Below are 25829 nucleotides of genomic sequence, written 5' to 3'. Positions count from 1 at the left end.
CATTTTTATGTATCCATCGTTTTTAACCACAGTAAATTAAAGATGGCCTGTAATCAGATTATAGAGGAGATAATAACTAGATCGTTATCCAACCGTTCTTCGTGAGTCACAGAAAAACAGACCATTTTCCTTCAGTGTCTACACCGAGCCAGCGGTAGCCTTTGAGACGTCTCACATCACTGATTTTCAACAAACCGAGCGGGGCTGCTCTTCAGTGCAGTAACAAAAGCCCATAATCACAAATTCATGTCACCAACGGTCACTGGAACAAATGCCAGCTATTTAGTTGCACTAAATAATAATGTTCGGTTGCCGTTTCACTGAACAGCACCGAGAGGCCTCAGTGCTGTCTATAAATATCAACATTCAATCCCTCGATATTTACCATCTAGCGCTTTGTCTGAAAGAACATCTGACAGAGCTAAAGCCTTTACTGCCACCGAAGCAGCTTGTCAAATAACTGCTATCAGTTTTCAGGATGGCCTCAAACACCAATCAAGTGTCACTGCATAACTATGACTGAAAGTCCTGTCACAACTAACCATCACTATATGCGGTGGAGAATATCAATACCACCTTCTCTCAGTCACTAATACGTATTAAGTTGTCAAGTTAGATTAAAGAAAGTAAAGCGCATGAGGAATGAGCCTCTCAACAGAGTCACAACATGGCTGTGTTGAACTCCAATTTGATTATTAAGGAAAGTCAGACAACGTCTGAGCTGGCTACCATGACGACAGCTATTGGTCTGTGCAGTCTGAGCACTTTGATGGCTGCTTTTTTTCCTCTCCTTTTAAATAAATAAAATGTGGCTAGTTGTAAAGTTGACAGAACCAGAGATGATTATATGCATACAAAAACTATTAAGTATGTTTCTGAGAAATCAGGTATAAGACAAGACTTTATTGATCCCACAGTGGGGAAATTTTTGCATTAACTCAGCTCAGGTATAGATAGAAGGAACATACAAATAAAATACCAATAAATATAAAATAAGTAAGATAATGCACAACACACACACACACACACACACACACCATCCAGTATGTGATTATGGATATGGTTGTGGAAATATGCAAGACAAACTATAAAGTTAACTATTCTACCACTACTATTCCTATGGAAGTCATAGATATTGTACAGTAATGCCACTGTTTTGCACATGTCTCACTCTGTATATTTTATTTAATTTATTTTATATATTTTATTTATTGTTTACTCTATTTAATTTGTAAAATATGTGTACACACACAGAAAAATATTTAGTATACACATCCAGAAATGCATATACTATTATATATTGTACATATATTTATTAGTTTCAGATGTAGCCATTCTTGTATTTTGCTTGTTTACATTATTGTATTTTGCACAACTCTGTTGCTTGTGAAGCTCGCACACAAGAATTTCACTCACGTGCTGTACCAATGTACCTGCACATGTGATGTGACAATAAAAGTGATTTGATATGTATAAGTACAGACATGTACACACACTTACACACTAAATATACCTGCACATGTCCAGACACATAGAAGGTCCAGTATGCATGAAGTGGTGACTGTGGATCTCCACAATGTCCAGTGACTTATGACATTGTGATTGAGGAGTTATAGAGTAACTGCTGTTGGGATGAATGATCTGCGAAAGCGCTCCTTCCTGCAGCGTATGAAGTACTTTTTCTGCCCAACCAGAGGTCATTCGAAAGAATGCAAGTTTGCAGTGCTTCTAGTCTTCAGTACGAGTAAAACAGTGTTATACAAGTACCAGTCTATTAACCATTTACTGCTCAGATACACAGGCTGTTTCAATTATACAACTAGTCTCCCTGGGCATGTCTATGATTGGAGCCAAATGCCTGGAGCTGGGCCTTCTTATAAACAGGAGACTGGGTTCCTAGGTGACACCCGTGTCACTTTTCCATTCCTTCAGTTTTAGTGACAGTTCGAGGGAGGCATTGAAGCCAAAGATGTCCCCTTTGCTTTTTCAAATCTCTGGATATACTGATGTAAATTGTATAAATTAGGACGACTGACTGAAACGTATGGGGTTGAACCAGAATTTGAGTTTGGAGTGCAATTCGATGTAGCAGTTGAGGCTGGAGTAGCTTCTCCAGTTTTTCTTCACATATTGTGTGTCAGATAAATGTCAAAGAGCATCATCTTTTAAGGTTCTAGCGTTGCCTCTGACCGGCCTTTCAGTGAGCTTGTGATGACTTGCAGTTCCTTAGCAGGACATTTTTGCAACCTGCACAATAACCTGGATGCACTTTAAATAATCCAGGTCACTCCTTCACAGACCTTTGAGTCTCAAAACGGGTGAACAGATTTAAAAACAAATCTGTCAAATCAATATAGAGAGGTTAAGTACACATAGCTTGTTAGATAATGAACAGTTACGTACCTTGATCAGATATTTAAGACATTTTTGTTTGAGCGCTTTATGGTCTTGCTTTGAGATCAGTCTGCTATGACTTACTGTTTGCTCATTATTTTGAGGCTGTGGGAAGACAAACCTGAAATAGGTCAGAATAATGCAGGTTGAAGAAAGCATATATATTCTCAGCCCTGGGAAACTTCTACCTGAGCAGCTTTCTGACAGAGTAAACGCCTTTATAAATCAGCAGACCAGAACAAACCACCAACATCCACAATCTGTGTAGTCACGGCTCTCATTTTGGTTGCCTACAAATGACCTCTGACCTCTTAGCATAGCACAGTTTGAATGGCTCTGCATGCAACAACAAAAAATAACTTATTCAAGTTTTAACCAACTTGATTTGTAAGGAAATACAACAGCAGGGCTCTACATCATATTGCCACATTTTGTCATGATCTGGACGAGCCACAAACAAAGCCGGTCTTCATGCTCACAGATGAATAGAAGCATAAATGTCACCATGTTTTCTTTCATGAACTGATGGGATCACTTTTTCCAGCTGAGGACGATAAAGAAGCTCGCTGTTTACCACAGTTTTTCCAGAAATGAGTTTGACTGAGCACACCAAACCTCTGAAAACAATATTTGCAAACCATCCTGTAAACAGATTCACCTTTTAGTGCATCAAAGTCAACTGAAACAGGGTTTAAGTCAGAAATGATTCAATAAATGACATTTCTGCCAACCCAAGTGTTGCCTTTACTCTGAAATCATTTACCTCCACCAAAGCACATCTCTTTAAGCAGCATTTCTTCTCTGGATGTGTCCAGGACAAACTCATCAAAGCAGGGGTCAGCTGCAGGGTGAAAGGTCCTCAGAGACTCTGTGGCTTTCTGGATCCTAAAACATAATAATAATAAAAAAATAAAATAAAAAAAACCCTCATCATTAAGGTAAGATTTTTAATTATAGACTTCTGTAAGGACACAAAACAGCAACACTATTCACAGCAGACAGAGTGCCTCCATTGCCCTAATGTATTTTCAATCAGTACTGTACTCTGGGGTCATCTGGCTATTTTTAATACAGTCTCTCATAAGCACAATGAAGGATTAAAGGCTGAATCTTTGTCAAGAGTAAACTGGACAAACCATCCTATCATGACTGTAAGAGAAAAAGGTTCTAGCTTACAAAAGCTGCTCAAGGAGATCAATTAGTGAGCTTAAAGGAGAGGATACTGAGATACACAGCACTGACTTGGCACTGTGGCACAAGTCTTCTTTAAACTGTCCTTGAGTTTGGTAACACGTGGCTTTGTGACACATTTTAGTCAAACATTTAATCTGATTGAATGCAGCACAAAAATAAACCAAATCTAACATAGACAAAATCCTGCTTATGGCATCCAGAGAATAATAAAAACTAATGATTCAGTTCAGATTTCAAACTCTAAAGGCTAAAGTTATTTGTAGTTTTTGCGATTAATTAACTATGCACAGTCATGCGACTCAATATTGTAATCGTTGGACAGCCCTAACAATCATATTTAGCTTCATTTTTTAAAATGAATGTATACTTGGTTACTTTATTCATAAATTGTCACTTTGACAGTATTTAACGTCATAATTCTGTAGCTCATATTTGCTTTAAGTGCACTGCTCAACTATTCCTTCACAAAAGTGCAGCTTTCCTCACGAATAATACAGATGATTATATACGGGCAGCTTTTACTGCTCACCATTTGCATCTCTAAGCTTTGTTACATTATCAATCATTTCTATTATTGTACTTTTATCCTAAATGTTATCATTTTAAACAGATGACTGTAGTGAAGATTATAGTGTTCTGGTTTCTGAACCTTTCCATGTGCACCTGCTGAGGGACGTGAATCTCTCTACAGATGAAATATAGATGTATATCTCACCAATTTGCATACCTGACATGCAGCTGCTTCGCAGTCTGCACAAAACAGGATTGATCGGTTTCCTTCAGCACCTCCTGAGCATAGCCCACCAACCCACTGTTCTCCAGCATACCTTGGTACTCTTCCACCTGGGCAATACCATTTATAAGTCAGTTATAAGTGTTTGTTACAATTGTGACAGCATCTTGAGAAGTCAGGCTAGTTTTTAAACATCTAGAAAAGTTCAAAGTACTTATTATGGACTTCATGCAAATATGACGCATGAGATAGAGAAATCAAAGTCTCACCTGGCCTCTGAGCTGCTCCATGCGACGGTTACGAGACTGCTCGATTGACCTCAGCATCTCAGATTTTCTCTCTTGCAGAGTCTCAAACAGACGCTCAAAGTGCTCGTTGGCTTGACGCTCTGCTAACTGGCCATTTTCCTTTAAGAAAAAGACAAGTTTCTCATCATCTTAAACTAACAGTATTCATTAGATGCAATAAGCAGACATTTCTTTAAGCCAGCCAGAGTGCAAGTCATTGCCACTATGATCATTTAAAACAAAGCAGTGGGCATCGATTCCTCACTTTTTCCACTCGAGACTGTTGAATGAACCTTGACGGTACGCATTTCATTTTATTGTAATTCAGCTGCAGACATTCAACATTTTAAACTCATCTCATCTAAGCCATTGTTCGACACATAAGTAGCAAACATGAATGAATTAAGGCCTCTGTTTAGTTTTGAACAACATAAAAAAAGTCACTCCCATTTATACTCAATGAGACAGAAGCATCAATTGCAAAATGAAAAATTAAAAGCATAACAATCACCTATTGCTCACACACCCAGTGCCCTTTACAAAACTGAAAGCGTGGGTATGTTGAGCGCTCGCCATCTATGACCAACATCAAAGTAAAAGAGGAACCAGCTGAGACACTAAAAACCCCGACTTGCGTGAGGGAACCAAATCCTGCGTTTCCTTGTTTGTGTGGTTTGCATACTGCTTGTTCAATGATGCTGCTTACTCTTACAAAGACTGTAACTGTTCGACTCAGGCTGCTTTCTACTGAGCCGTATTAAAATTTCTTTTCTGCAGCTATCAACGGGAATTAACAGATGCATTTGTTTTGCACCATCTCATTATCAATTTGACTAGATTCAAAAAGGTTTAGACAGAATAAAGCTGCTCCTTCTCCTCAAGAAGGAGGAGCACATTATTGGCACAAACTGATTAGAGGAATGCTAAAAGTGTGAACAAAGTTCATAATACCTTGATAAATGTGATAAAAAGCAGTATAGTGATAACCGGCCCTTTTATTCCATCCTGAGTTACAGATTCTTTCAGCTGCTTCCTCATTGGGTCACCACAGTGGCCAGATCTACATGTTTGACTTGGCACAGATTTTACACCACATGGCCTTCCTGATGCAACTTTGCCAATTTATCCAGGATCCAAATTTGTTCTCCTCTCCTCCCAGCATCTTTAACAAGTAAGTAAGTGAGTGAGTCAACCACTGCACCATGTAGCCACCTTCTGCTCCTTATAGATTTAACACCGTCCAGGGATTTTGCAGAAGATGATAAAGTCGGAATTGTTGATATGGACATTTTGTGTGCACTTTGACGGTCAAAGAACCTCAGAGATGATGCAATAACCATAACCCAATTCCAGGTCTTTCGAGTCCAAGTTAAACTAAATCAAATCAGGTCTTTTGCCTCTGACTACAACTGATGATTAAGGGGAAAAAAAAAAAAAAAAAAAAAAAGTCTGCAGAGCATACAGTAACATCAAAGGATCTGAGAGATACAGCAGCATGAGTCAGCTCTCTCACCTCAGTCTTATTGATGAGCACCTCAAGCTCAGTAATCTGAGTCCTGACCTGGTCCTCTTTGCTGATGAGGTAATGGATACTCTTGGCCAGCTTCTCCTGGGGAGGGAGGAAGGAGAGAAAAAAAAAAAAAGAAAAAGTGAGCAGCATTTCAGTATTTACAGTGAGCTTCACAGAGCCTTATACTTGCTGGCACATACACAAGGCATGAGACTAATAACACAACCTTAAAATACATTTTCTGGGAAAGAAAACCGTAACAGGCACCACTTTAAAAAGAAAAGGTTTTGTAGTTTGAGACGTTCATCAAAAACAGGGGTCCAATATATCAGTTTATTACTGATGGACATCTCCGGACACAGTGACGCTGCACTTCTGTTCAAAGAAATTATAACTGACATAGGTTTCTGGGACTGATCAGGACATCTGATACTCCTCCCAAGAACTCAAAGGCAGAGCACACAAAAAAATCACATGGAACAAATGGTCTCATTAAATATTAAACACCAATATGTTTGTATCCACAAAAACCAGCATATAGAATTTCACAAAATCTGCCTCGACTTGCTAAGCCCTGTTAAATAAATCCCTCTAAGCAGGATGACGTTCAGGCCAACAAAACAATTACTATTGAATGCATTTTAATTAAAACCTATTCTGCTGATAGCCTCATTGTGCTTTAGGAGTGTGTGGTTGCTGTGACAGCAGCTGCCAACACAATCTCATGACATTTTCGTCTCCACGGGAACTAAACAAAACACTAAAATGAATTAAAGGTAATCATGGTGAAAGGGAAAGCTCTCAAGAGGAGTTTGAACTCAATTAGCCAGCCTGGGTTTAAGTTTCCAAACAGTGACTGACATCTACAGTGTGCTTGCTAGCACTGGAACAGGTCAAGCATTAATATTACAACAGCAGAGGAGATGAAATCCAGGAACAAGTCGGTGTGTGGCCCACTACAGAAAAAAGCTGCCTCTGAACTTCTTTTGTTGCATACTTCAGCGATGACGGGGAGCGTGGACAAAAGGCTTTTACTTGAGTCCAATTATGCTAGCACCAAACTTCTGCACAACAATCTGCCCTTAAAGGATTCTCAAAACCTCAAATCATTCGTTTTATCTTTCACTACAGTTTACCTAGTCATTACCAGTTTTTAAATAATACAATTTAAAGTGTACTGACTGTGTGGGGGAGAGAAGAGAAAAAAAAAAAAAAAAAAGGAAAGGTCTGAATGTGTTACCTTGAGGATCTTGTATGCACTGCCCATGGAGGTGACTTTGTGGTTAGCATGGGATCCTCCAAGCTTGCACAAGTGACACACGGGACGCCTGCAGACCTCACAGTACATGTTCACCTTCTCCATCTCGTGCTCTGGGCACATGAGAACCTGCGAGATTAAGGAGAAAACATAAATTATCGCCCCCGAGGACTCACTTTGTCACAAGTACCACTTAAGTCCCAGTTACATAAGCTCTGAAAAACAAGGACTTAAAATTAATCCAAAGAACGCATGTACACATTAAACTGCACTGTGTTAGACTGCATAGAGCTACACAGTGTTGATAAAATGTTGACAAATGAAGTGAAACAGGAAGATGAGCTAAAGCCATTAAAAAAAAAAAAAAAAAAAAAAAAAAAAAAAAAAAAGGTGGTAGACAGCTCGATGAACCATTTCCTGATGGGTCTTAAAATAGAACTCAAATCAGCGCTCCAAATGCCAAGATCCTCATCAGAGGCCAAAACAGCAGATACACCACTCCTCAATGAACATGGAATGCAACAAATACACAAAAACCAAAAAGAGAAAAGTTTGTGTTTCCAATGGACAGTCTAGACAAACACTACACAATAGGAATGTATAGACATTTGAAACAAGCTCTGGCTTGACCCAAACAGGACTCCAGCTCGACCCAAACAGGACTCCAGCTCTATTGCTGAGGAACTGTTCCCCTTTCCTGGATGATTGCAGCTTGCTCCGATGAATACATTAACCCAGAATGTCCAGGTCACATTTAACAGGAGACATATGGGGTCTAAATGCTAGCCAGGGAAGTCTCTAGATATGTCCTGATCCAGAAAGGTCTAGGCTACTCTGGCACGGTCCCACTATTAAAAAAGAAAAAACCCCCAAAAAACAAAACAAACATCCACAGGGCATAAGTACAGGTAGGAGCACATCATCTTAGGTCCTCTGTCCAGTCAGATTCCCACTGAGAACAAGCAGATCAGAGATGGTGCTCTCGTGGACATGGAAGTCTGCAGCAACAGCTCGGACAGATGCCAGCATCCAGCGTGGCAATAACCTGGCCTTGGCAAACTTCACTTAATCACGTGAGTTTGTGTTCAGCAAACAAATTACCAATCCCCAGACTAAAACCAAACAACAAGAATTGAAGACTAATTACAGAATTTGTTTGGGTTTTCACATGTAAAAAAGATAAAACTTGCACTTCTGTTTTTGACTAGTATATGACACAGGAACCAATTTTATAGTTCTGCTGAGAGTAAAGTATATTTGATTCTGTTTCTGAGTTACACCATGCGTCACTGACCTTTCTGAGCTTCAGAAAGTGATTAAATATAGTTTGATCAGCAAAGTTAAGTTTTAAGCCAAACTTTCTGTATAGCAATGATTAGAAAACCAACACAGCTGGTAAAATTCACCATGCATGACATGCAACTCTCATACCGCCATTCAATCAAGTAAGCAGAAATCTATCAACTAATGTTTAACTCTGTGATAACATATCTTGTTAACTGTTCATAGTTCAAAGTTGTTTTGTTTATCGTTTATTACTTCGTGAGAACAAACTGACAGCTACTGAGCCACACTCACCTTGGGCCTAAAATTCGTCGTGGGACCAACATACTCGTGCTGGGCTTTGGGTGTGCCCCAGGGGTGGTGCAGCTTGAAACACTCGTTACAGTAGCTCGCCTTGCAGTCCATGCAGCTCTTTGTTGCCTCCTGCTGTGGAGGCTTGCAGATGTTGCACATGATGGCGACGGCTGCGCGGGCAGCCTGCCGGTAGCGCTCCACGATGCTCTCCAGGGTGAAGTTTCGGAACAACATGCTGATGCCGCGTTCGCCCAGATCTATGTCATGCTGGCAGCCTGGGCACGGGATGGCGGTGACCCGGGGAGTCACAGATCCTCTGCGCCATCCCGGAGAGGAGATTGAACCTGGAGGAGAGCAACGAGGGCAGAGCACTGAAATGAGTGTCAGGAATATAGAGTCACAGCCTCAGGACACCCATTTTCCAGTCTTGCCTGAGGCCCTATTTTATTATGTGAAGAACAATGTCCTCTGATTTCTAATTACAGTCAATTAACAGCTTTCAAGAGGTTCCAGCACAGTTTAAAGACAAATAGATTCGTTTTGAAAAGCAAATTCACAAATAGAGCCTCAGCAGGTCTCTCTTTGTGCTTCATTTCCACAGTGACAGCTGCACAATTGAGGCATGGCTGTATTGGGGCAATACACCCAGCAGCTGTCAGGGGGGGAAAAAAAGTCCACAAAGAAAGACCATCAAGGGTACTGGAACAGGTTAAGGAGTGACGTTTGGCAGGAAAGTCAGCATCCTTGGAGCTTATACACAGTCTTAATAAGAAATGCATTTCATTCAACACTTACTACATGAAGGAAGAGTATTTTAAGTGCTCACAATGATCTGGACAAAGGAAATAATTCAATTTCCCTTAAATGGGTGATTGGCAAAATAAAGATGAAAAACAAACCACATGATTTAAACAAAAATAAAAAACAAGCAATTTTAACTAAAGTGCACTGTAAGACAAAGAAAATAAGCTTTCAATAAAAATTTCAAGCAACTGACATGTCCAGTTCAATGCAGGAACACTTCACATAGCACATCTCTTAAAGCGACATTGCTTTCAAGAGTCTCACAACATTGTGCTTGTTACTGATGCGGCAGCATCAGAACAAGGCAGCAACACGGTTACACGAGATCACATCACAGACACAAGCAGGGTCTGTCAAACAAAACATCGTCACCACACTTAAAGCCAGCAAACTGACGTCAGAGCACGCAAAAATTAATATATTGCTTCACGTTTTTGAGGGACAGGGGAAGCGAGGAGTGCTGGATTTATCTCTGTTTGCAAGCCAGCATTTCCGCTCCGTTTCCGAGGACCTAAAAAATTAAATCAAACACTCCTCAGGTAAGCAAAACACAGGAAAACGATTTGAAAGCACCACTTCAGCAAAAAAAGTAAGGAGGGGCAGCTGAGGGAAAAGCAGCAGCAGAACAGCAAACACACTGATGTGATGTGTAGCCATGCTGGGTTCTCAGATGTATCAGTGAACACTGATGGTGCACCTCTACGAGGTCAGATCTGACTGACCACAAACTATAGAGCTTTGTTCACCACAGTTTTTTCTACCTGAATTTATTTAACATAGGTGAAGTTAAACATTTTGCTATGATGTTACGATGAAAATCTCAGGCTAATGATGGAAATGAAGATGGCATGGTCTTATTAAAGACAAGCAGAGTCAGTGGATGACAAGTCTGGCAAAGAAAAAAAAAATGTAAAGAAAAGCCTTCATACTTAAACGAATGGTGCTGAAGGTCTTTATATCCTGCAAAGACTGCACGTGCGTGTCATGCAGGCACTCTGACTCAGGTTCTGGTCAGCACATAAGGTGTGAGCAAACAAGGCCCACAGAGCAGATGCCTGAAGCAAAGCGTGTTTGTGTGTTGATTTGTGGATCTGCAGAGGGAGCAGAGCCAAAGGCAAAAACTGACAAGTCATTGCAAAGAAAAACTGACCTTTTCTTTTTCCATCCTGTCCAGACCTTTAGACAGTATAATGCAGAAACCTACCATTTCTTCCCCCCCCCCCCCTTAAAAGGCTTCAGATTATCAGGATACATTCTGGATGTTTAAACTCACTGGCAACTTTATGAGGTACACCTATTTAACTGTTTGTTAATGCAAATAGCAGCAATCCAGTGCATTTAGTGTATGAAGACATGGTCAAAACGATCTGCTGAAGTCCAAACTGAGCATCAGAATTTGGAAGAAAGGTGATTTAAGTGTTAGTGTAACGGTTTTTGGTGCCAGATAGTCTGGTCTGAGCATTTCAGAAACTGCTGATCCACTGGGATTCTCCCACAAAGTTATCAACAGAGTTTACAGAGAACATAATGTTACAACGGTAACTCAAATAACGCAATTTGTTACAACCAAGGTATGCAGAAGAGCATATCTGGATCTTATATTAAAACTTAAGCAGCACTATAGCTACTGCGTGCCACTCCTGTCAGCTAAGACAACTTACATACGCTCAGAAGACTTGGGGTGGGGGTGACCTGATGGGTCTCAATTTCATCTGCAACATCCACATGGTAGGGTCATAATTTAGCCCAAATATCAAAACAGGTATAATGGCTTGGCACACTTTTGCTCCAAACGAGCATCGTAAAAAAAAAAAAAAAAAAAAAAAAAAACAAAAAAAAAAAAACCAAGTAGTATTTTTGCTAACCTGCTAACCACGTCCATCCCTTGATCATATTGCACCACATCACAAAGCATGATGATGAGTTCACTGTACTCACTGTAGTCACCAGATCCCAATCCAACCTTTGGTCTGTGGCTGAACAGGAGATCGTTGTGCGTGTGAAGCCTGTATGGTACCATCATGTCAACATGATCCAAAAATCTGAGAAGGGTTTCCAGCACCTTGTTGAATGCCATGGAGAATTAAGGTAGTACTGAAGGCAAAAATGGGTCCAATTCAGTACTAGCAAGGTGTACTTAATAAAGTGGCCAGTGAGTGTATACTATAAAAATGGTTAAGTCTGCAGTTTATGAAATATTTACTTCTATGAGCAGATATCCAAGGCAGATTAACAGGACTCCAATTAGTACAACTACACTTTGTTCAATATGGAAATGTAAAATATTAACTTAATACATGTTCTCCAAGGCCAGAAAAAAATATAATATAAAATCAAGTCAACTCCCATTATTTTTTTGTACTTTTGGGTTTGTTTGTTTTTTAAGGGCTTTGGGGACACTACATTATTTTTTCAGTGTTCAAGAAAGAGACGCTGACTCTGCTTCAAAGCTGAGAAAATAATTGCACCCGATTAAAAACATCCACTGAGCATGTTAAATAAACTTCATTAGTTAAACTAAAAGGGCTTGTGTTAGTCTTGTTTTACTTTGCTGGCAATCTGACACTTAATTCATCATGCTTAAAATAATTAGAGGTAGGCTCAAACAGGTTTGTGTTCCTATAAGTGGTTTCTCGAACACTCATTGTCAGGTCAAGCATAACGAGCAAATTAAAGGCAAACATATCAGGAAATAATGACAGTTAACAAACTTGGCAAGTCCAAACATACTGTATGCTTTTTTTTCCCCCCACTGTGTGTTTAACTTAAGAGACCTACAGTTCTCCATGCCTATAAAGCTGCTTTAGTTGCTACCGTGATTTAGCGAATAATGTAAGGCTTAGTCCACACACACATTCTTGTTCCACTTCAACTCCTAGGAAACTTCCTTGCCCCATTCTCACTAATTTGAGCTCCTTTCAATTCCTTTTTGGTACGAAGCAAACTGTCTGGGACACTACCTCCCTCCCTCACTCAGGCACTACTTTCTTTTACATACCGGCTCATCGTTGGAGCATTTCATACCCATTTTAACACTCAGGTTTTATGCTCAGTGGATATTTTTAAGGGCCTTTTAAACCAGATATTAGTCATTAAGTGTCTAACATAGAGTTAAAAGCCTACTTTATGTATTAATCACAGAAATTCTTCATAAGAACCTATTTTATATCTGGTGTGAGTCTGAATGGTCGTGTGAATAGGGCTAATGCAGACTATGTAGAAAAGAGGTTGAACCAAACTAGGGTTTCACAGGGGTTCTAGTAACACTGTACTCACTACTACAGCTACTCAAAACACGGAGCCCGCGTCTACCTCGACTTCCAAACGACCTTCGCACAGTGGCTGCAAGCAATGAACAGAGAAGTGAGGTGAGACAAACAAGGAAAAAAAAAAATCCTTTAAATGAAACAAAGCATAATGTGAAGTGATGCGTGAATAGAGATTTTTAATATGACACTGGGAAAAAAAGTTAACTTATGAGAAAAGTGACAAAAATGGTAATGCAGTTCAGTGTCATGTAAAACATTTAAAATACATTTTGAACAAAGTACAATTAACTCTTGATTTATGCATTATTACTAGACAACTTGTATTAAAGGAGAGAGAGAAACATACATGTCTGGACTAATAAATGTGGTCCTCATTTTATTTTTGGCCTAGAATGTGTATTAATAGCAACAGTTTGGCTTATGAGAAATGTTTGTCATGTTTATATGCCAAGCATAAAATTTAAAAAAGGAGACTGTTAGCTTAGCTCACCATTAAAATTAGGCAAAGCCAAAACCACTTTCCTACCAGCACCACTTGCAGCCTTTTGCACAGATTTAAGGGAGAAATCTTTTTTCCTTTTGATGTTCAGACACCATTTTGCTCTCAACAAATTAAACAGGGATTGTCAAAGAGTAAAGGACAGATATTTCATTCATTAAGATCCAATATGGGATTTAAAAGTAAGCTTAATTTTTGTGAGATTTATATTATAACCCACATTATATTATTTTAAGGTTTACCTTACAAAATAAAGCCTTTTGAGGCAACTGTTGCAGTGACTTGGCACTATATGAATAAAACTGAACTGAGATGTTGGCTGAACATTGATATAAACTGACTGATAGCCCTAATTATGCTGGCCTATTACCATGTAGAACATTTGACTAGGTTAATTGTCATTTACCTGTAGGCAAAGAATCAATCATGCATATGCTAAACAGATTCTGGACACCACAATAAATTAACACTGCGGAAGTTTGTTTATGCCACTGGAAAGAGAAGGAAAAAAAATTATAGCCATAAATAAGACAAATTTTAGAGAATGTAAACTTTGGACTTATGGGTGGAAATCCCCCCCCTTTTTTTTTTCCAGCGGCAGCTCAGAGCTAAAAACATTAGCATCTTTAGCCAACTAGCTAAAGATGCTACCAAAGTTGATGAGTTACCAAAATTAAGTTCGCTAAAGTCGGAAACATTTTAAATCTCCCTTAATTTTCGAAGCAAGTGTTTTTAAATTGTATAATAGGGCTGTTCGATACGTCTATCGTTTCATTTTACGCCATCATTTGTGTCGCAAAATAAATTGTTTACAGCAATATTGTTTCATCGTTTTGATGTCACTGTAGTGGCCATATTAATTTCTTAAAGTTCTCTTTCTCTTATATTTAATATAACCACACTACAGATGGATAAGCGCCTGTTTTTATGCCTTGTGGTTAGCAAAGACTGTGATAAAACCATTGGGTGTCCGCTTGTTTATGTTCCACATAAACCTTTCACAATAAAGCTCAAGATCCTGTTGAGACTTCAAAATAAACTGAATCACGTGAAAGATTATGCTGAGTATTTATGGATGAGAAGCAAAAAAAGAGCCGTCAGATGCTAAAAATTAAGACTTAGAACAGGCTTTTCCCCGCAGCACGCTGTGTAATAAATACACAAAGACAACAGCGGCCTTTACAACTTATGTCTAAAAATGTATCGTTTTATGCATCAGTTAAAACACTTGACTCCAGGTACACAACGTGCAGCTGGAAACACTTCACGCAAGTCCAGCTGCCCATATTCACAGAATTTACAGAAAATGTAAACATTTTGTGATTTATATCGTTATCGGACGATAGATGTCTTATATCGGGATATGAGATTTTGGTCATATCGCACAGCCCTAATGTATAATTCAGTTACATTTTCCAATAAGAGCATGGAAAACATACTTTAATAGAAAGCAGGCAAGCAAAGCTAACCATCTCCTGGTTATAGTTTTGCATCCAGCATTTCACTTCTAAAACACCAACAAGAAAACAAATTTGCTTATTTCTCAACATGTGACAAGATTACTAAAGCCAACGCAGCCTTCGCCAGCTAACTCTTATTGAGGGTTAGCAGTTAAAGGTTAGCTGTGTTTATAGCCCCAAAACTGGGAAACGTCACGTTTTAGTAACCGCCTTTTTCAAGTCACAGTACAAGGCTTGTCCAAGCTGCACACTGATAAATATAGTCTCAAGTCTTTTCTTTCTCTCCCTTCATCTAATCCCTCAGTCATTCCTCTCAGGCAGGTTGCATCACCATGGCTACCAATGAGCTGAGCTCCCAGCAGTGAAGGCGCTAGGAGAGTTAGTTTGTTCTGTTGGGAGTTAGTGTTAATAATGTACTTCAAGGCTTCCTTCTTACACTCACTGGAAATCTGCACTCATGAACAGCCTTATTAAATATCATGTCAACCAAATGTCACTGAATTTACTGTACGTTAATGCTGTGCATTGACCTGAAAGGAGGCAGTAGTCATACTGAGTCCAGTGGCTCTGTGCACAACCTGGATTTTTGCAGGACCTCAGATTTGTTTACTCAAAAAGCAGGATTTGATTATTTCCTGCATCACCAGACGCGGTCCTGCCAGTAAGGAACAAACTTGAGCCGAACAGGGAGACTGTTCAAGAGCCCTGCCTCAGTGGTTTGGAACCAGCGCTGAATAACTTGCAAAGAGTTCACCTCAGTAAACTTCGGTTTTGTTAGTGCTACCCTTCTGATTTTGACAGTGTTCCAAGACAAGATGTTGGTTAAACATTACTCAGTCTCATACAGCACGAGTTACTGAATAGCCATAATTGTAAGAAAATGAGTGCCCACCTTTATGCACAAGTCTGCATCAGTTCAAAAATAAATAAATTAAATAGAGTCTAAAAATCAAGCACTGTAAACTTGATTTTAAATCAACTTTCACAGCATAATCACTCAACATGTTGATTTGGGGTCAGCCATTGATTATGCCCAAACGTCATCTTAAAGAACAAATTGAAAAATCAATTTAAAATGAAAAAAAAAAAAAAAAAAAAAAAAAAAAAAAAAGCACAAACCTTTAATACCAGTGATTTAAACACATTACATTCAACACTACATCTCGAATGGTGTCCCAGTTCAATACAACACACTCATAAAACACTGAAATAAAAAAGGATTCATCAGCACAGATGTTTGACATTTTAAGGCATGCATACGCTCTCTGGTAAACATCAGAGCAGCAATGTCACAATTTACTTGATTTTTGTATCTGTCGTCTCCTTTTTTAAAAAGGGGAAAAAAGTAAGAATTGCACAGAGAGACTTGATTAAACTCTGCAGATTTCAAATATGCACACACTCTTTCCCAATCCCATTATTCCAGCATGAACCCACAACCTGCTTGGAGTTGGTATGTAGCATTTAAGTCAGACACAGCCCGGGTGATGTCAAGGGAGCAAATGAGACAACATCTTTCAGAAAATGGCCTCCAGCCCAGAGCTCTCAGGAGCCACAGAGGCGGCCTTGTGTCCCACCATGACGCTTTTTTTTTTTTTTTTTTTTTTTTTAGGCTTAGACATTGACCCGCTTGAGCCGGACTGCAACAGTGCAACGTGCTGTGCAGAGAACATAAACATAATTTAGCCACCTGCGCCCGGACGAATCTCAACCAGCTTTCCTCCTCCCAGCTCAGCTTGGTTTTAAGAGTTTAAAATTACTCTAAATAAAAACGCAAAAAAAGGAGCTTACAGATCTCCTTTGTTCACCCGTGTGTACATAACATGCACACACAGACGATACACACATATCCAATTAAAGGTGTAGTGAAAATGATAGCTGCTCTTCTTGTCATTACTTTAACATTTCCAAATTTGTTTGATGCCCCGGGGACCAATAGAAGGCAGACAGTGAGGATTAGGGCCTGATGGAGCTTGTCAACATTTCTTTTCGAAGACAAAACTTAAGCTCGTCGACTTACTCTTCTTTCTCTCTAATGAGGCCTGCAGAAGCAGACGGGATCAGAAGTAGTGATGACTGACGGTGTTACGGCTGAGGGGTAAAATGATTAAAAATCATTTCTCAAAGTTAGTTCTGCGTTATCTAGGACAAGAAGAGGGGAGAGCAGCGTCTGAGGCGCACTAGCACCCAAACGTCGCACAATACTTGGCCTATTTAGAGTCTCTCCCAGTTTCCACGAGTCTATTCACACTCAACCATTAATTTGCATTGGCTAAAGATTTGCTTATTTGTTCATGAAGCACTCTTCTCAGTTGCACTACCTTTTTTTTTTTTTTTTTTTTATTCTCCACCCAAGCCTTCGGTTTTTATTTGTGTCATACTTTTCCTTATTTGAGAAGCCTTCTTTCCCTTTCTGTAGAGGAAAATCCCAACACCTGTTGCATGCAGCCTTTTGACAAGAAGCAAAAGCAAAAGGTGAAGTTGAAGGAACAAGGAGGACGATGTTACAGGAAGTTGGCATTACCAATTCCCCTAGGAATCACCACAAATGGTCGAGCATTGCATTTTGTGTTCTGATTATTAGCTTCCATTAGGCAGTGCAAGAGCTCCCACTGTTCCTGCTAATGCCCTCGATACACAAGCTTTTCAAAACCTACAGAAATATGAGATTCAACTCCCCACACCATAATCCTTCCTGTGAAGCTCACTTATAAGTTAACAAGCTTTGGTTCCTTACCCTGAGACCCACCTGATCTCACAAGCCTGTCCAGCCTCTCCATGGAGGGGGAGGGCACCCTGGACCTGGGGCTGCCCGGTAGGGAGCACTCAGAACCGGCATCAAAAGAGTCCTCGTGGTTCAACATGAGCAGCTCTTTCACACATTTGTGGCAGACGCTGTGCTGGCAGGGCAGGATCAGCGGATGGGTGAAGAGCTCCTTGCAGATTGGGCAGATCAGCTCCCTCTCTATGTTCTTGATCGGGACCTGATGATGGAGAAGGGATATCTGAATAAACTAGATTTATTTTTTAACATTTAGAGGCGTTTTCAGACAGCGCAAGTGCTGTCAGGTACACAGAACAAGACAAAAATAACTTGGAAACAAAAAAGGTGAACAGAAAGACAGAAATAGCATCACAGCTCAGAAGGATACAGCTCTCTTTGATTCCCAGACAACTACTATAATGAAGATGCTGTCTGAAAATCTGAGCAGGTATGCTGTGTCACTGCAGGTGGAGAAATGCACTTTAAGGTGGGCACACTGGGGTGTAGGTCTGACGGACAGCTATACTGATTTCAATCACTCCCCTGACTATCACAATAATGGCCATCCGCAGTGTATTTAACATGTTAGCGATAGATTACATAAACCGGGATTAAGCCCTGCTAAATATAGAGAAACAGTGAAACGCATGAGCCCAGCAGCTCACGTTTCAGCACATTAAAGACGATTACGAGCGCCTCTGCAGCAGTCCTAAAGCGGCAGATTGGTGATTTCTTTCAGGTGGTGTGATGAGACATCCTGGCGTAATCAATCAATCCATCCTCCTGCTGGTGGTGGTGCTTGAACAGCAGTAATTTAGAGAAAACACTCACGTGTTAAATACCCAGAAGGATAAAGGGAAGTTTAAACAGAAAACAGTGACCAAGCCTGTTTGAAGCGAGTCACTACGCAAAGAAATAAGTGAAACAAACGCTGGAGTCAGCAATGAATGGAGACTGGTAACTTTTAACAATGCCCAGTCCCAGCAGCAGAGGCGAACAATGACGAGTCTCACACACACACACACTACTATGAAACTCACTTTTCTCCAACTTACCCCGTTTATGCTGCTACGCCGCATCTCTGCAGACATCCCGGGGGAGAAAACGCTGTGTGAGAGACTTAAAAACACTTAACCCGGCGTGTTGGCTCGAGCTAAAATACCCGAACTTCTCCGACGCGACGTGAAGATGCCGACAGCGACGGATGAGTGAATTTAAATAGAGCGACGCTGCTGAGAGAGTCTGCGCCGGCCGCCCGGAGTGAATCAGCAGCCGCTTCTCTGCTGCAGGAGAGCAGGCGGGGGGAGGGAGGAGGGGAGGAGAGCCGTGTGGGAGGGGGGAGTGCGGATGGGCGGATCGAGCCGAATATCGGCAGTATCGTTACTGGCGCGATAGAATCGATATTTTCATAAGAAAATGTTCAAATACACGAAACGTTGAAAGGTTGTTTTTTTTTTGTTGAATTAACTAATTCTTGTGAAAAGTTACTGAATTATGTTACTAGGTCATTGAAACACATGCAAACATAGGTGGAAATACAGTATATAAGGCAAAAACAAAGTTTGTACAATCCTAATAAGCTTGCAAGTCAATATTTGGTGTGACTCAATATTTCTTCAACAAGCTTGTAAATTCTTTGAGTGCTCTTCAGGAACAGTTCTCCGGGCTTCTTGAAGGACATTGAAAGCTTTTCTTTGGATGTTGGCTCCTTTCTGTTCTGTTGTTTGTCCAGATGATCCCAGTCAGTGTTCCCAGTGTGACTGTCAGTGTTCCATTGTGTGCTTTTCTATCCTGGTATGCTTTTACTGCTCTGGCAGTGTGTTTGGGATCATTGTCATGCTGGAAAATGAAGCCATTGCCAATGGAACGCTGTCCATTTGCATGATGGACTCCCTCTTGCCAACCGTTCTTTCACTGAGACCATTTCTGATGAAGCTTCTGTGAACATCCTAAGCCTCTCTCAAGTCCCGTGTCCGATATTTGCTGGATATGTTTTGTTTGTTTATTTCTTAGGGATATGATACTCAGGTGCTGTCAATCTGCTGTACATATGTTTTAATGCATACCATTTCCTTTTCTGTCCTCCAATTGTCCAGTTTCTTCAATTTTTTAAAGTGCACACTGCACACCATGCTGAGATATGCCAAGTTTTTGGCTAATAGCACCTCGGGAATTATTGGTGCAAAAATACTGCTTTATTTCTATCAAATTATATTATTTTTGGCACTTTCTATAGATTCAACTAAAGAAATGGGAACATATATGGGAAAGGCTGCCAGTAACAAAGTGCCTTAAGATGCAATTTAAAAGTGGTTCTGTTATGTGTTATGTGTAGACACAGCACTAATTCACCACTAATTCATCCCTTGAGTTAAGTTACCTTCTTATGTTTGAATTATTCTTAGGTCAGTGTTAGGTAGCTTAACAAATGAAACATTCTTCTGAAAAAATGATTAGGTACAAGGACTGGACTGAACATGAGTGAAAGAAACGTCGGCTCCTTGGAAACAAAGAAAAAGAGAAAGAAAGAAGGGCGGGGGGCCTCAAGACTTTTGCACAAAGCTGTATATCAGGGTGACAGCCCAGGTTGACATTTTTGGGAGACAATGTTGAATGTTTGCAGTCATACTGAAGAAAAGTATGCTGTGTTTGCAGATGTTAGCAATGTGGTGTTTAATGTGTGAAGGCTTGTTGAGAACAGACCGGTAATTAAAGTGTCTTCATGTGCCGATCAGCACTTGAATTTGAAGTTCAAGGGAAAGCTCTCAAAAGCTTTACAAAAGTGCTTAAAATACAAAACAGCCTACCCTTTTCAGTATGTCCATCTTTACACCGGGTTACTACACTGACACCCAGAAGCAAAGGGGGCCTGTAAACTGAGACTGCCGTGCTCGTTACAACGTCAGGGTCCTTCCCATTACATTAGAGGATTTATGACTCTATAAATGCTTGCTGTAGTGATTATTGCGCAGGTCTGCAATTATTTTATTGAACACTAGGGTTGCCTGGCAAGTCACCCCAATAATGTTTCAGTTAGAGAACAAAAAGTGACCATAAAATAAGTTGGGTGCTTTGAGGAGGAGCTGTAATTCCTTCAAGAAGTAAAGTGGCCATGTTATTTGAATTGATTAACCGGCTTCTGCATGCACAGTCACTGGAGGCACAGAGGGCAACTTTAGGACTCTGTTTAGTCATTTGTTTGTTTGCTGGCAGACACTCGGGCCTTGCAGCGACACTGCCAGACAGCACTGTCTTGCTGCTGTGTCACATGATGAAGTTTCTGCCACTGTGGACTTTCACTGTGCTTCTGTTCCTCACAAAGTCCAAAGACTTGACAACATTAAATGTCCTGTATGATGTCATTATGTCATATGCTGTATGTCAACCTGTGACTGACTGACAGCCTGTCCTGAGTTTAACTTGGTCCTCTAGGATTTGATTCACCCTCCAACAGCCCTCTTTGATTGGATGGTGATCTATTAAAACTAAATTTAACAGTTTCACAGAGGTCGTAGAAATGTTCTGACACATTACCCTCACTTACAGCATTTTTGCACTGCTGTTCACAGAAAGACGCTCAGCAAAGAATTTCTAGTTACTGTTTCATTAATAGATTTACTGGGCTCCTAATTTTATTTATTCTCTGGTATAACACTATCACTCACTGTGCACGACAGGTCTTACAACAGCTTAAAATATAACAGAAATCTGCAACTGCGGCTGGCATGTGTGAGTCAGTCGCCTCTAAGATCTTCTCCTGTTTCTGTCACACACGAAACACATGTACAGCTCTGTGCACGCATGAACGAATGCCAGAGATTGTGCTAGCAGGAGAGATACATTTCAGCACATTCTGTCAGTCTGGAGTGCATGAAATGGGTAAAGACACCCACCCAGCCCTCCCCTTTTAGTCGCAAACACACCTCAGTAACCCAGTCTCACCAAAACCACAGCTGCTGCCAAGTGGCCCACATAAGTCGGTGTTCTCCCTGCAGCAGTAACCAGTAACACACCCAGAAAAACCTCTAATTAAACTCATCATGTTCAATTTTTAGATAGATAGATAGATAGATAGATAGATAGATAGATAGATAGATAGATAGATAGATAGATAGATAGATAGGTGAGGTTAAATTAAGGGAATGAATCTCTACTTTTGAACTGCAATAATGTAAAGTGACAAATTTTCCAAGAACAGAATAAAATAAAATAGTTTGTGCTACAGGAATACAATAGGTGTGTGTCTTAATAACTCAGTCATGCACTCGTAGTGTATATAACGTAATATAATAGGATATTGTGTGACACCAACAAAGAACAGATTAGAATAGAAGTCTATGAGCATGCCTCTCCATCCTCCGACAGTCCTGCAGGCCGGCCCGGCGCTGCTGTTGCTGTCGGAGCATGCTGACAGGCAGATCGCCGCTGTCAGAAGGACCATAAATCATCCGAGCGGATGAGCCTCACCTCGCCCCTCTCGATCCGCTCCACGATGCTGGCGAACTCCGTCATATCCTCCGAGTCCGACATGGCTACAGATGATGGTGATGATGGTGGGAATGACGATGGATGCACAGTAAATAGAAGAAGAGAGCACCTCGATATTTAAAAATGCAGGAAAAAAATGACGCAAACAACTGCTGCGGCTTGTTAAAGAAACAGGATAAAAGCTTCACAGCTTCGCAGGGGAGGTGAGACAACACCAAGAGAGGAAGAGCCGCTCCTCAGACCATATCCACATCATCCATCCTCTCTCGTCCTCCCTCCCTCTTTCTCTCTCCGCACGGGTTTAGGTTTGTCCGTGGAGACTACAGTAGCCCACATATGCCGACAGCAGTTTAATTTTAGTTAGCCTCATCTTGGAAGGAAAAACCCCGCCCTCCCTCCTTTGTAGCCTCCTGTGCCATCTCCCTCCTTATCCCCACATCATCCCTCGGCGGCGATGTCTCGCCTCACACAGCTCTTTGTACTCGCCTGATCTACCATTTATCACCCCCCGAGTGAATGACTTCCCTTAATCTGTCAATCACTACAAAATCATAATCATGTCAGCCTGAAGATTAAGGGTCGGGTAGGGAGGGGGGGGTCTCAAATCAGTTAGTTAGTTAGTGCCGCTTATTCAAGTTTCTTTTACGCATGGCTGGCGGCGCACTCACGTGCGCACATGACGCTTTATGGGCCGACTTGTGGTCATTTAGCCTCACGTATGAGACTACAGGTAGCCTTTTTGTGCCACTATTTGGTTCATTTTGTTGTTTGGGAAGCTGAAAACCGCCCCTTGAATGTGACGAATCCAGACGTGTAGAGGTTTGGAGAAAAAGCCAGATTGTGAAGCCGGATTAACTTCGTGTTTTTAATTTTTCTGGCAATTCCACTTGTTCCGCGTCGGCAGATGGCTGCACGGCTTCATGCAGATATATTCCACCCCATTGAGCATGTGGAAGGGGGACAAGCAGGCACACTGCCCTGACCGAACAACCGAAGCATAACAAACTTATTAAGTATGTTTCCAGTGGCTCCCAACCACGGATACGATCACAGTCAGCTGGCAGCAGTCGAAAAATCTCCTTAAAAAAACATTTAAAGATGCAGGTACATAACTTAACTTCTAATAGAATACTACAATAAAAAATACGAGCACCCCATCGTTGAATGATTTAGAGGTCACTAGGATCAACTTGTGGACTGAACAGACAGCAGTGAGAGGCTGCATTTAGCCAACGATGAGGACAGAAGGATAAATTGAGGGATTATCAAAGCTGAACTTCTGTCTGAGGGCAATGTGATTTCACCAGATTTCAGTGGAAAAATCTCACACCAAAACTAAATGTGGCCCTCATCATCCTGGCACAAGGAAAACCTGAGGGATGACCACACACCGTTAGTAAGAACTCATCGTGTAGGAGGCATTAATGTCTGGAACAGAGTTTATGGCCATCCATCACGTGCTGCTGCGATGCAGTGCTTTAGTTGTCATGTACATAAACCCGAGATGACACATAACTACCCCTTAAAATGCCACAGTGCTCTACACCTATTGCAAAATCAATATAAAGTACTGATTAACGTGTTTCACTAAGTAGGACTGACAGAGAATACATGTTTTATAAGCACACATTAGTTCACCTAAGGCCCTGTGATCGTTCCAGATGAGTCATTAATATCACATGAAAGGCAGAGTGGTAAACATGCTGCATTTCTTCACTTGTTTTAGTAGAAACAGCTCAGTTGGCGACTGAGTTTGCATTAAGCGATGTTTACCGACTCATATTAGGTCTTCTTTGCTGGCAGATATACATGTGGGAGCATGAGAGGTGTTGATGAACTCCACAGCTGCAACTTGCTGCCAAGGGAATATCTCCAGACATCACCAGTCTGGGTTAGGCTGTAATCACTTGGGTAAAAATACTTTCCTAACCTCATGTTTGTATTTCTATTGCTTTCTGTGGAGTGGGGGGCAAAATGTAAGATCCACTGCTGTTTAACATTTTATAATGTCCAAAGATTGGATATCAGTGCCACTGGGCTCCATTAGCCTGGCTCGTGTTATCCTATCAGTGCCAACAGTGAAGTCTGTGACTGTGCTGTGCAGCTCCCAGGTGGGACTCCATGTATGTTTGCACGTGTGATCTGTATCCAGAGGAACCCCCCACCTCCCCCACAGCTTTTAATGATGTTTCAGTTACTGACCTAATAAAGCAGAGGGGAAAAAAATCATCTCCCAGCTTTACTCACTACACAAGCCATCCACACTGTAGAAACATGAAAGGCAACTGAGGCAAATTGAGGGAAAATACCGACCAGCTGTCATCTTTCGATGTAAAAATAAAACAACAACAGTTGAGTCACCGAGCCATATGCAGGACACAGTGAAAGGAAATAAAGCCTTTCATAAAGAAACTCAGCTGTTGCGGGCAGCATGAATCATGTAACACCCAAAGGAGCGAACACTTGCTTTGTCTCTTTTTGCTGTAAGGAAGTATTTAACATGAGATACTTCCATCCAGGAGGCATTAAGCAAGGGGAAATCCATCTTTGGCATGACAGCTGGGATGACAAGATTCACAATAGTGAGAATAAAGTGCCATGCCATGACCCGTCAGACCCAGGAGAAGCATTTTTCTCCCCACCACAGCAAAGATCGAAACTTTTATCCAAACTTGGTCCTGTTTTCATTCTGAGACTGATCCAAGACCTTTAAGGTGGACAGGTGAGAGTCCATACTCATGTTTTAGTGCAAAAAGGGGACAGGGACTGACTCTGAAAGGACTAGTTGAAGATCACATTTTTGATAGTTTTGTGTTTTAAGAAATTCGTGCTTTATTTCTTTCTGTGAGTATTTATTGCAGCTAATGATTAAAGAGATTTTTATTGTCGATTGTCTGTAATTGCTGTTGCAGTTGTGGATGCTTATTGTAAATATGGCCAAAGTTTCAAATAATGTCTCTGTATACCCAGGCTTTAGACTGCTCAAAGTGTTCACTTACAGCTTTTTGGGATCTTTATGAGGCCAAACAGGCTGACAGCTCTGGTGCTTCCACTCAGAATCAAGCAGAGCTTGATGGGAAAGACAGTTGCAGCGTGGATGTTTGAGCTGCTCCCATTTGAATCTCATTCATGTTTGGAATCTTGTCCTTTCAGTGATAAAGCCAAAGTATTTGTAGGCTTAGGTTTCCTTATGAAATGATTTTTTTGAAGAAACTTGCCACATAGGAGGGTCTCAGTGGCAGGGAGGCAGGGATAGGATTTATTTCCTTATTACACCTTTGTGCAGATAAAGGCATTTCAAAAGCTACAGGCTACTTGCTATATGAAATTTCAATCTGTATTTTTCATTATAAGAGGAAAAGCCTTCTTTCCCAATAAAACAAACACATGGCATGTACAGTATGTTTTTTCCCCTTTTGGTGCACATCTGGAACATAATCATTTGCATTTTCGACCAATTTTGGTAACCCCCATGGCTTTTCACCTCCAGGAATGAGTCTGTTTTTAACAAGCAAAATCAATAATTTGTGCCGATGATGCACACTGGCCCCACGGGACAAAACTAAACTGTTTTTTTTTCTGAATCTGAAG

General features: G+C 40.8%; 1 protein-coding gene across 7 annotated transcripts in view; it reads right to left on the bottom strand.

Annotated features, from left to right (window-relative positions):
- trim36 (tripartite motif containing 36) overlaps positions 1-22590 on the bottom strand; it is a 30144-nt gene extending 7554 nt beyond the window's left edge. The window contains exons 1-9 of one of the 7 annotated variants that reach the window (XM_086314598.1): positions 22218-22590; positions 17724-17970; positions 13035-13100; positions 8955-9298; positions 7359-7505; positions 6122-6217; positions 4591-4728; positions 4316-4431; positions 3158-3279 (exon numbers count right to left, since the gene is read on the bottom strand). In XM_086314598.1, coding sequence (XP_086170724.1) covers positions 3158-3279; positions 4316-4431; positions 4591-4728; positions 6122-6217; positions 7359-7505; positions 8955-9298; positions 13035-13100; positions 17724-17970; positions 22218-22280 — 1339 coding nt within the window. In that variant the 5' untranslated portion in view covers positions 22281-22590. Of the gene's footprint in view, positions 1-3157; positions 3280-4315; positions 4432-4590; positions 4729-6121; positions 6218-7358; positions 7506-8954; positions 9299-10188; positions 10270-13034; positions 13101-17723; positions 17971-18805; positions 18974-22217 lie in introns of those variants that run through there. The other 6 variants (XM_086314599.1, XM_086314605.1, XM_086314600.1 and 3 more) reach the window with 6 other exon arrangements.
- Positions 22591-25829: the final 3239 nt, after the last annotated feature.

The sequence above is a fragment of the Aulonocara sp. 'chitande type north' Nkhata Bay genome, linkage group LG12 (genome assembly GCF_057382095.1).
Source record: "Aulonocara sp. 'chitande type north' Nkhata Bay isolate Kocher_YH1m ecotype deep benthic linkage group LG12, A_spYH_male_GT1.1, whole genome shotgun sequence".
Classification (NCBI taxonomy): domain Eukaryota; kingdom Metazoa; phylum Chordata; class Actinopteri; order Cichliformes; family Cichlidae; genus Aulonocara; species Aulonocara sp. 'chitande type north' Nkhata Bay.
This window is presented reverse-complemented; position numbering and strand designations above follow the sequence as displayed.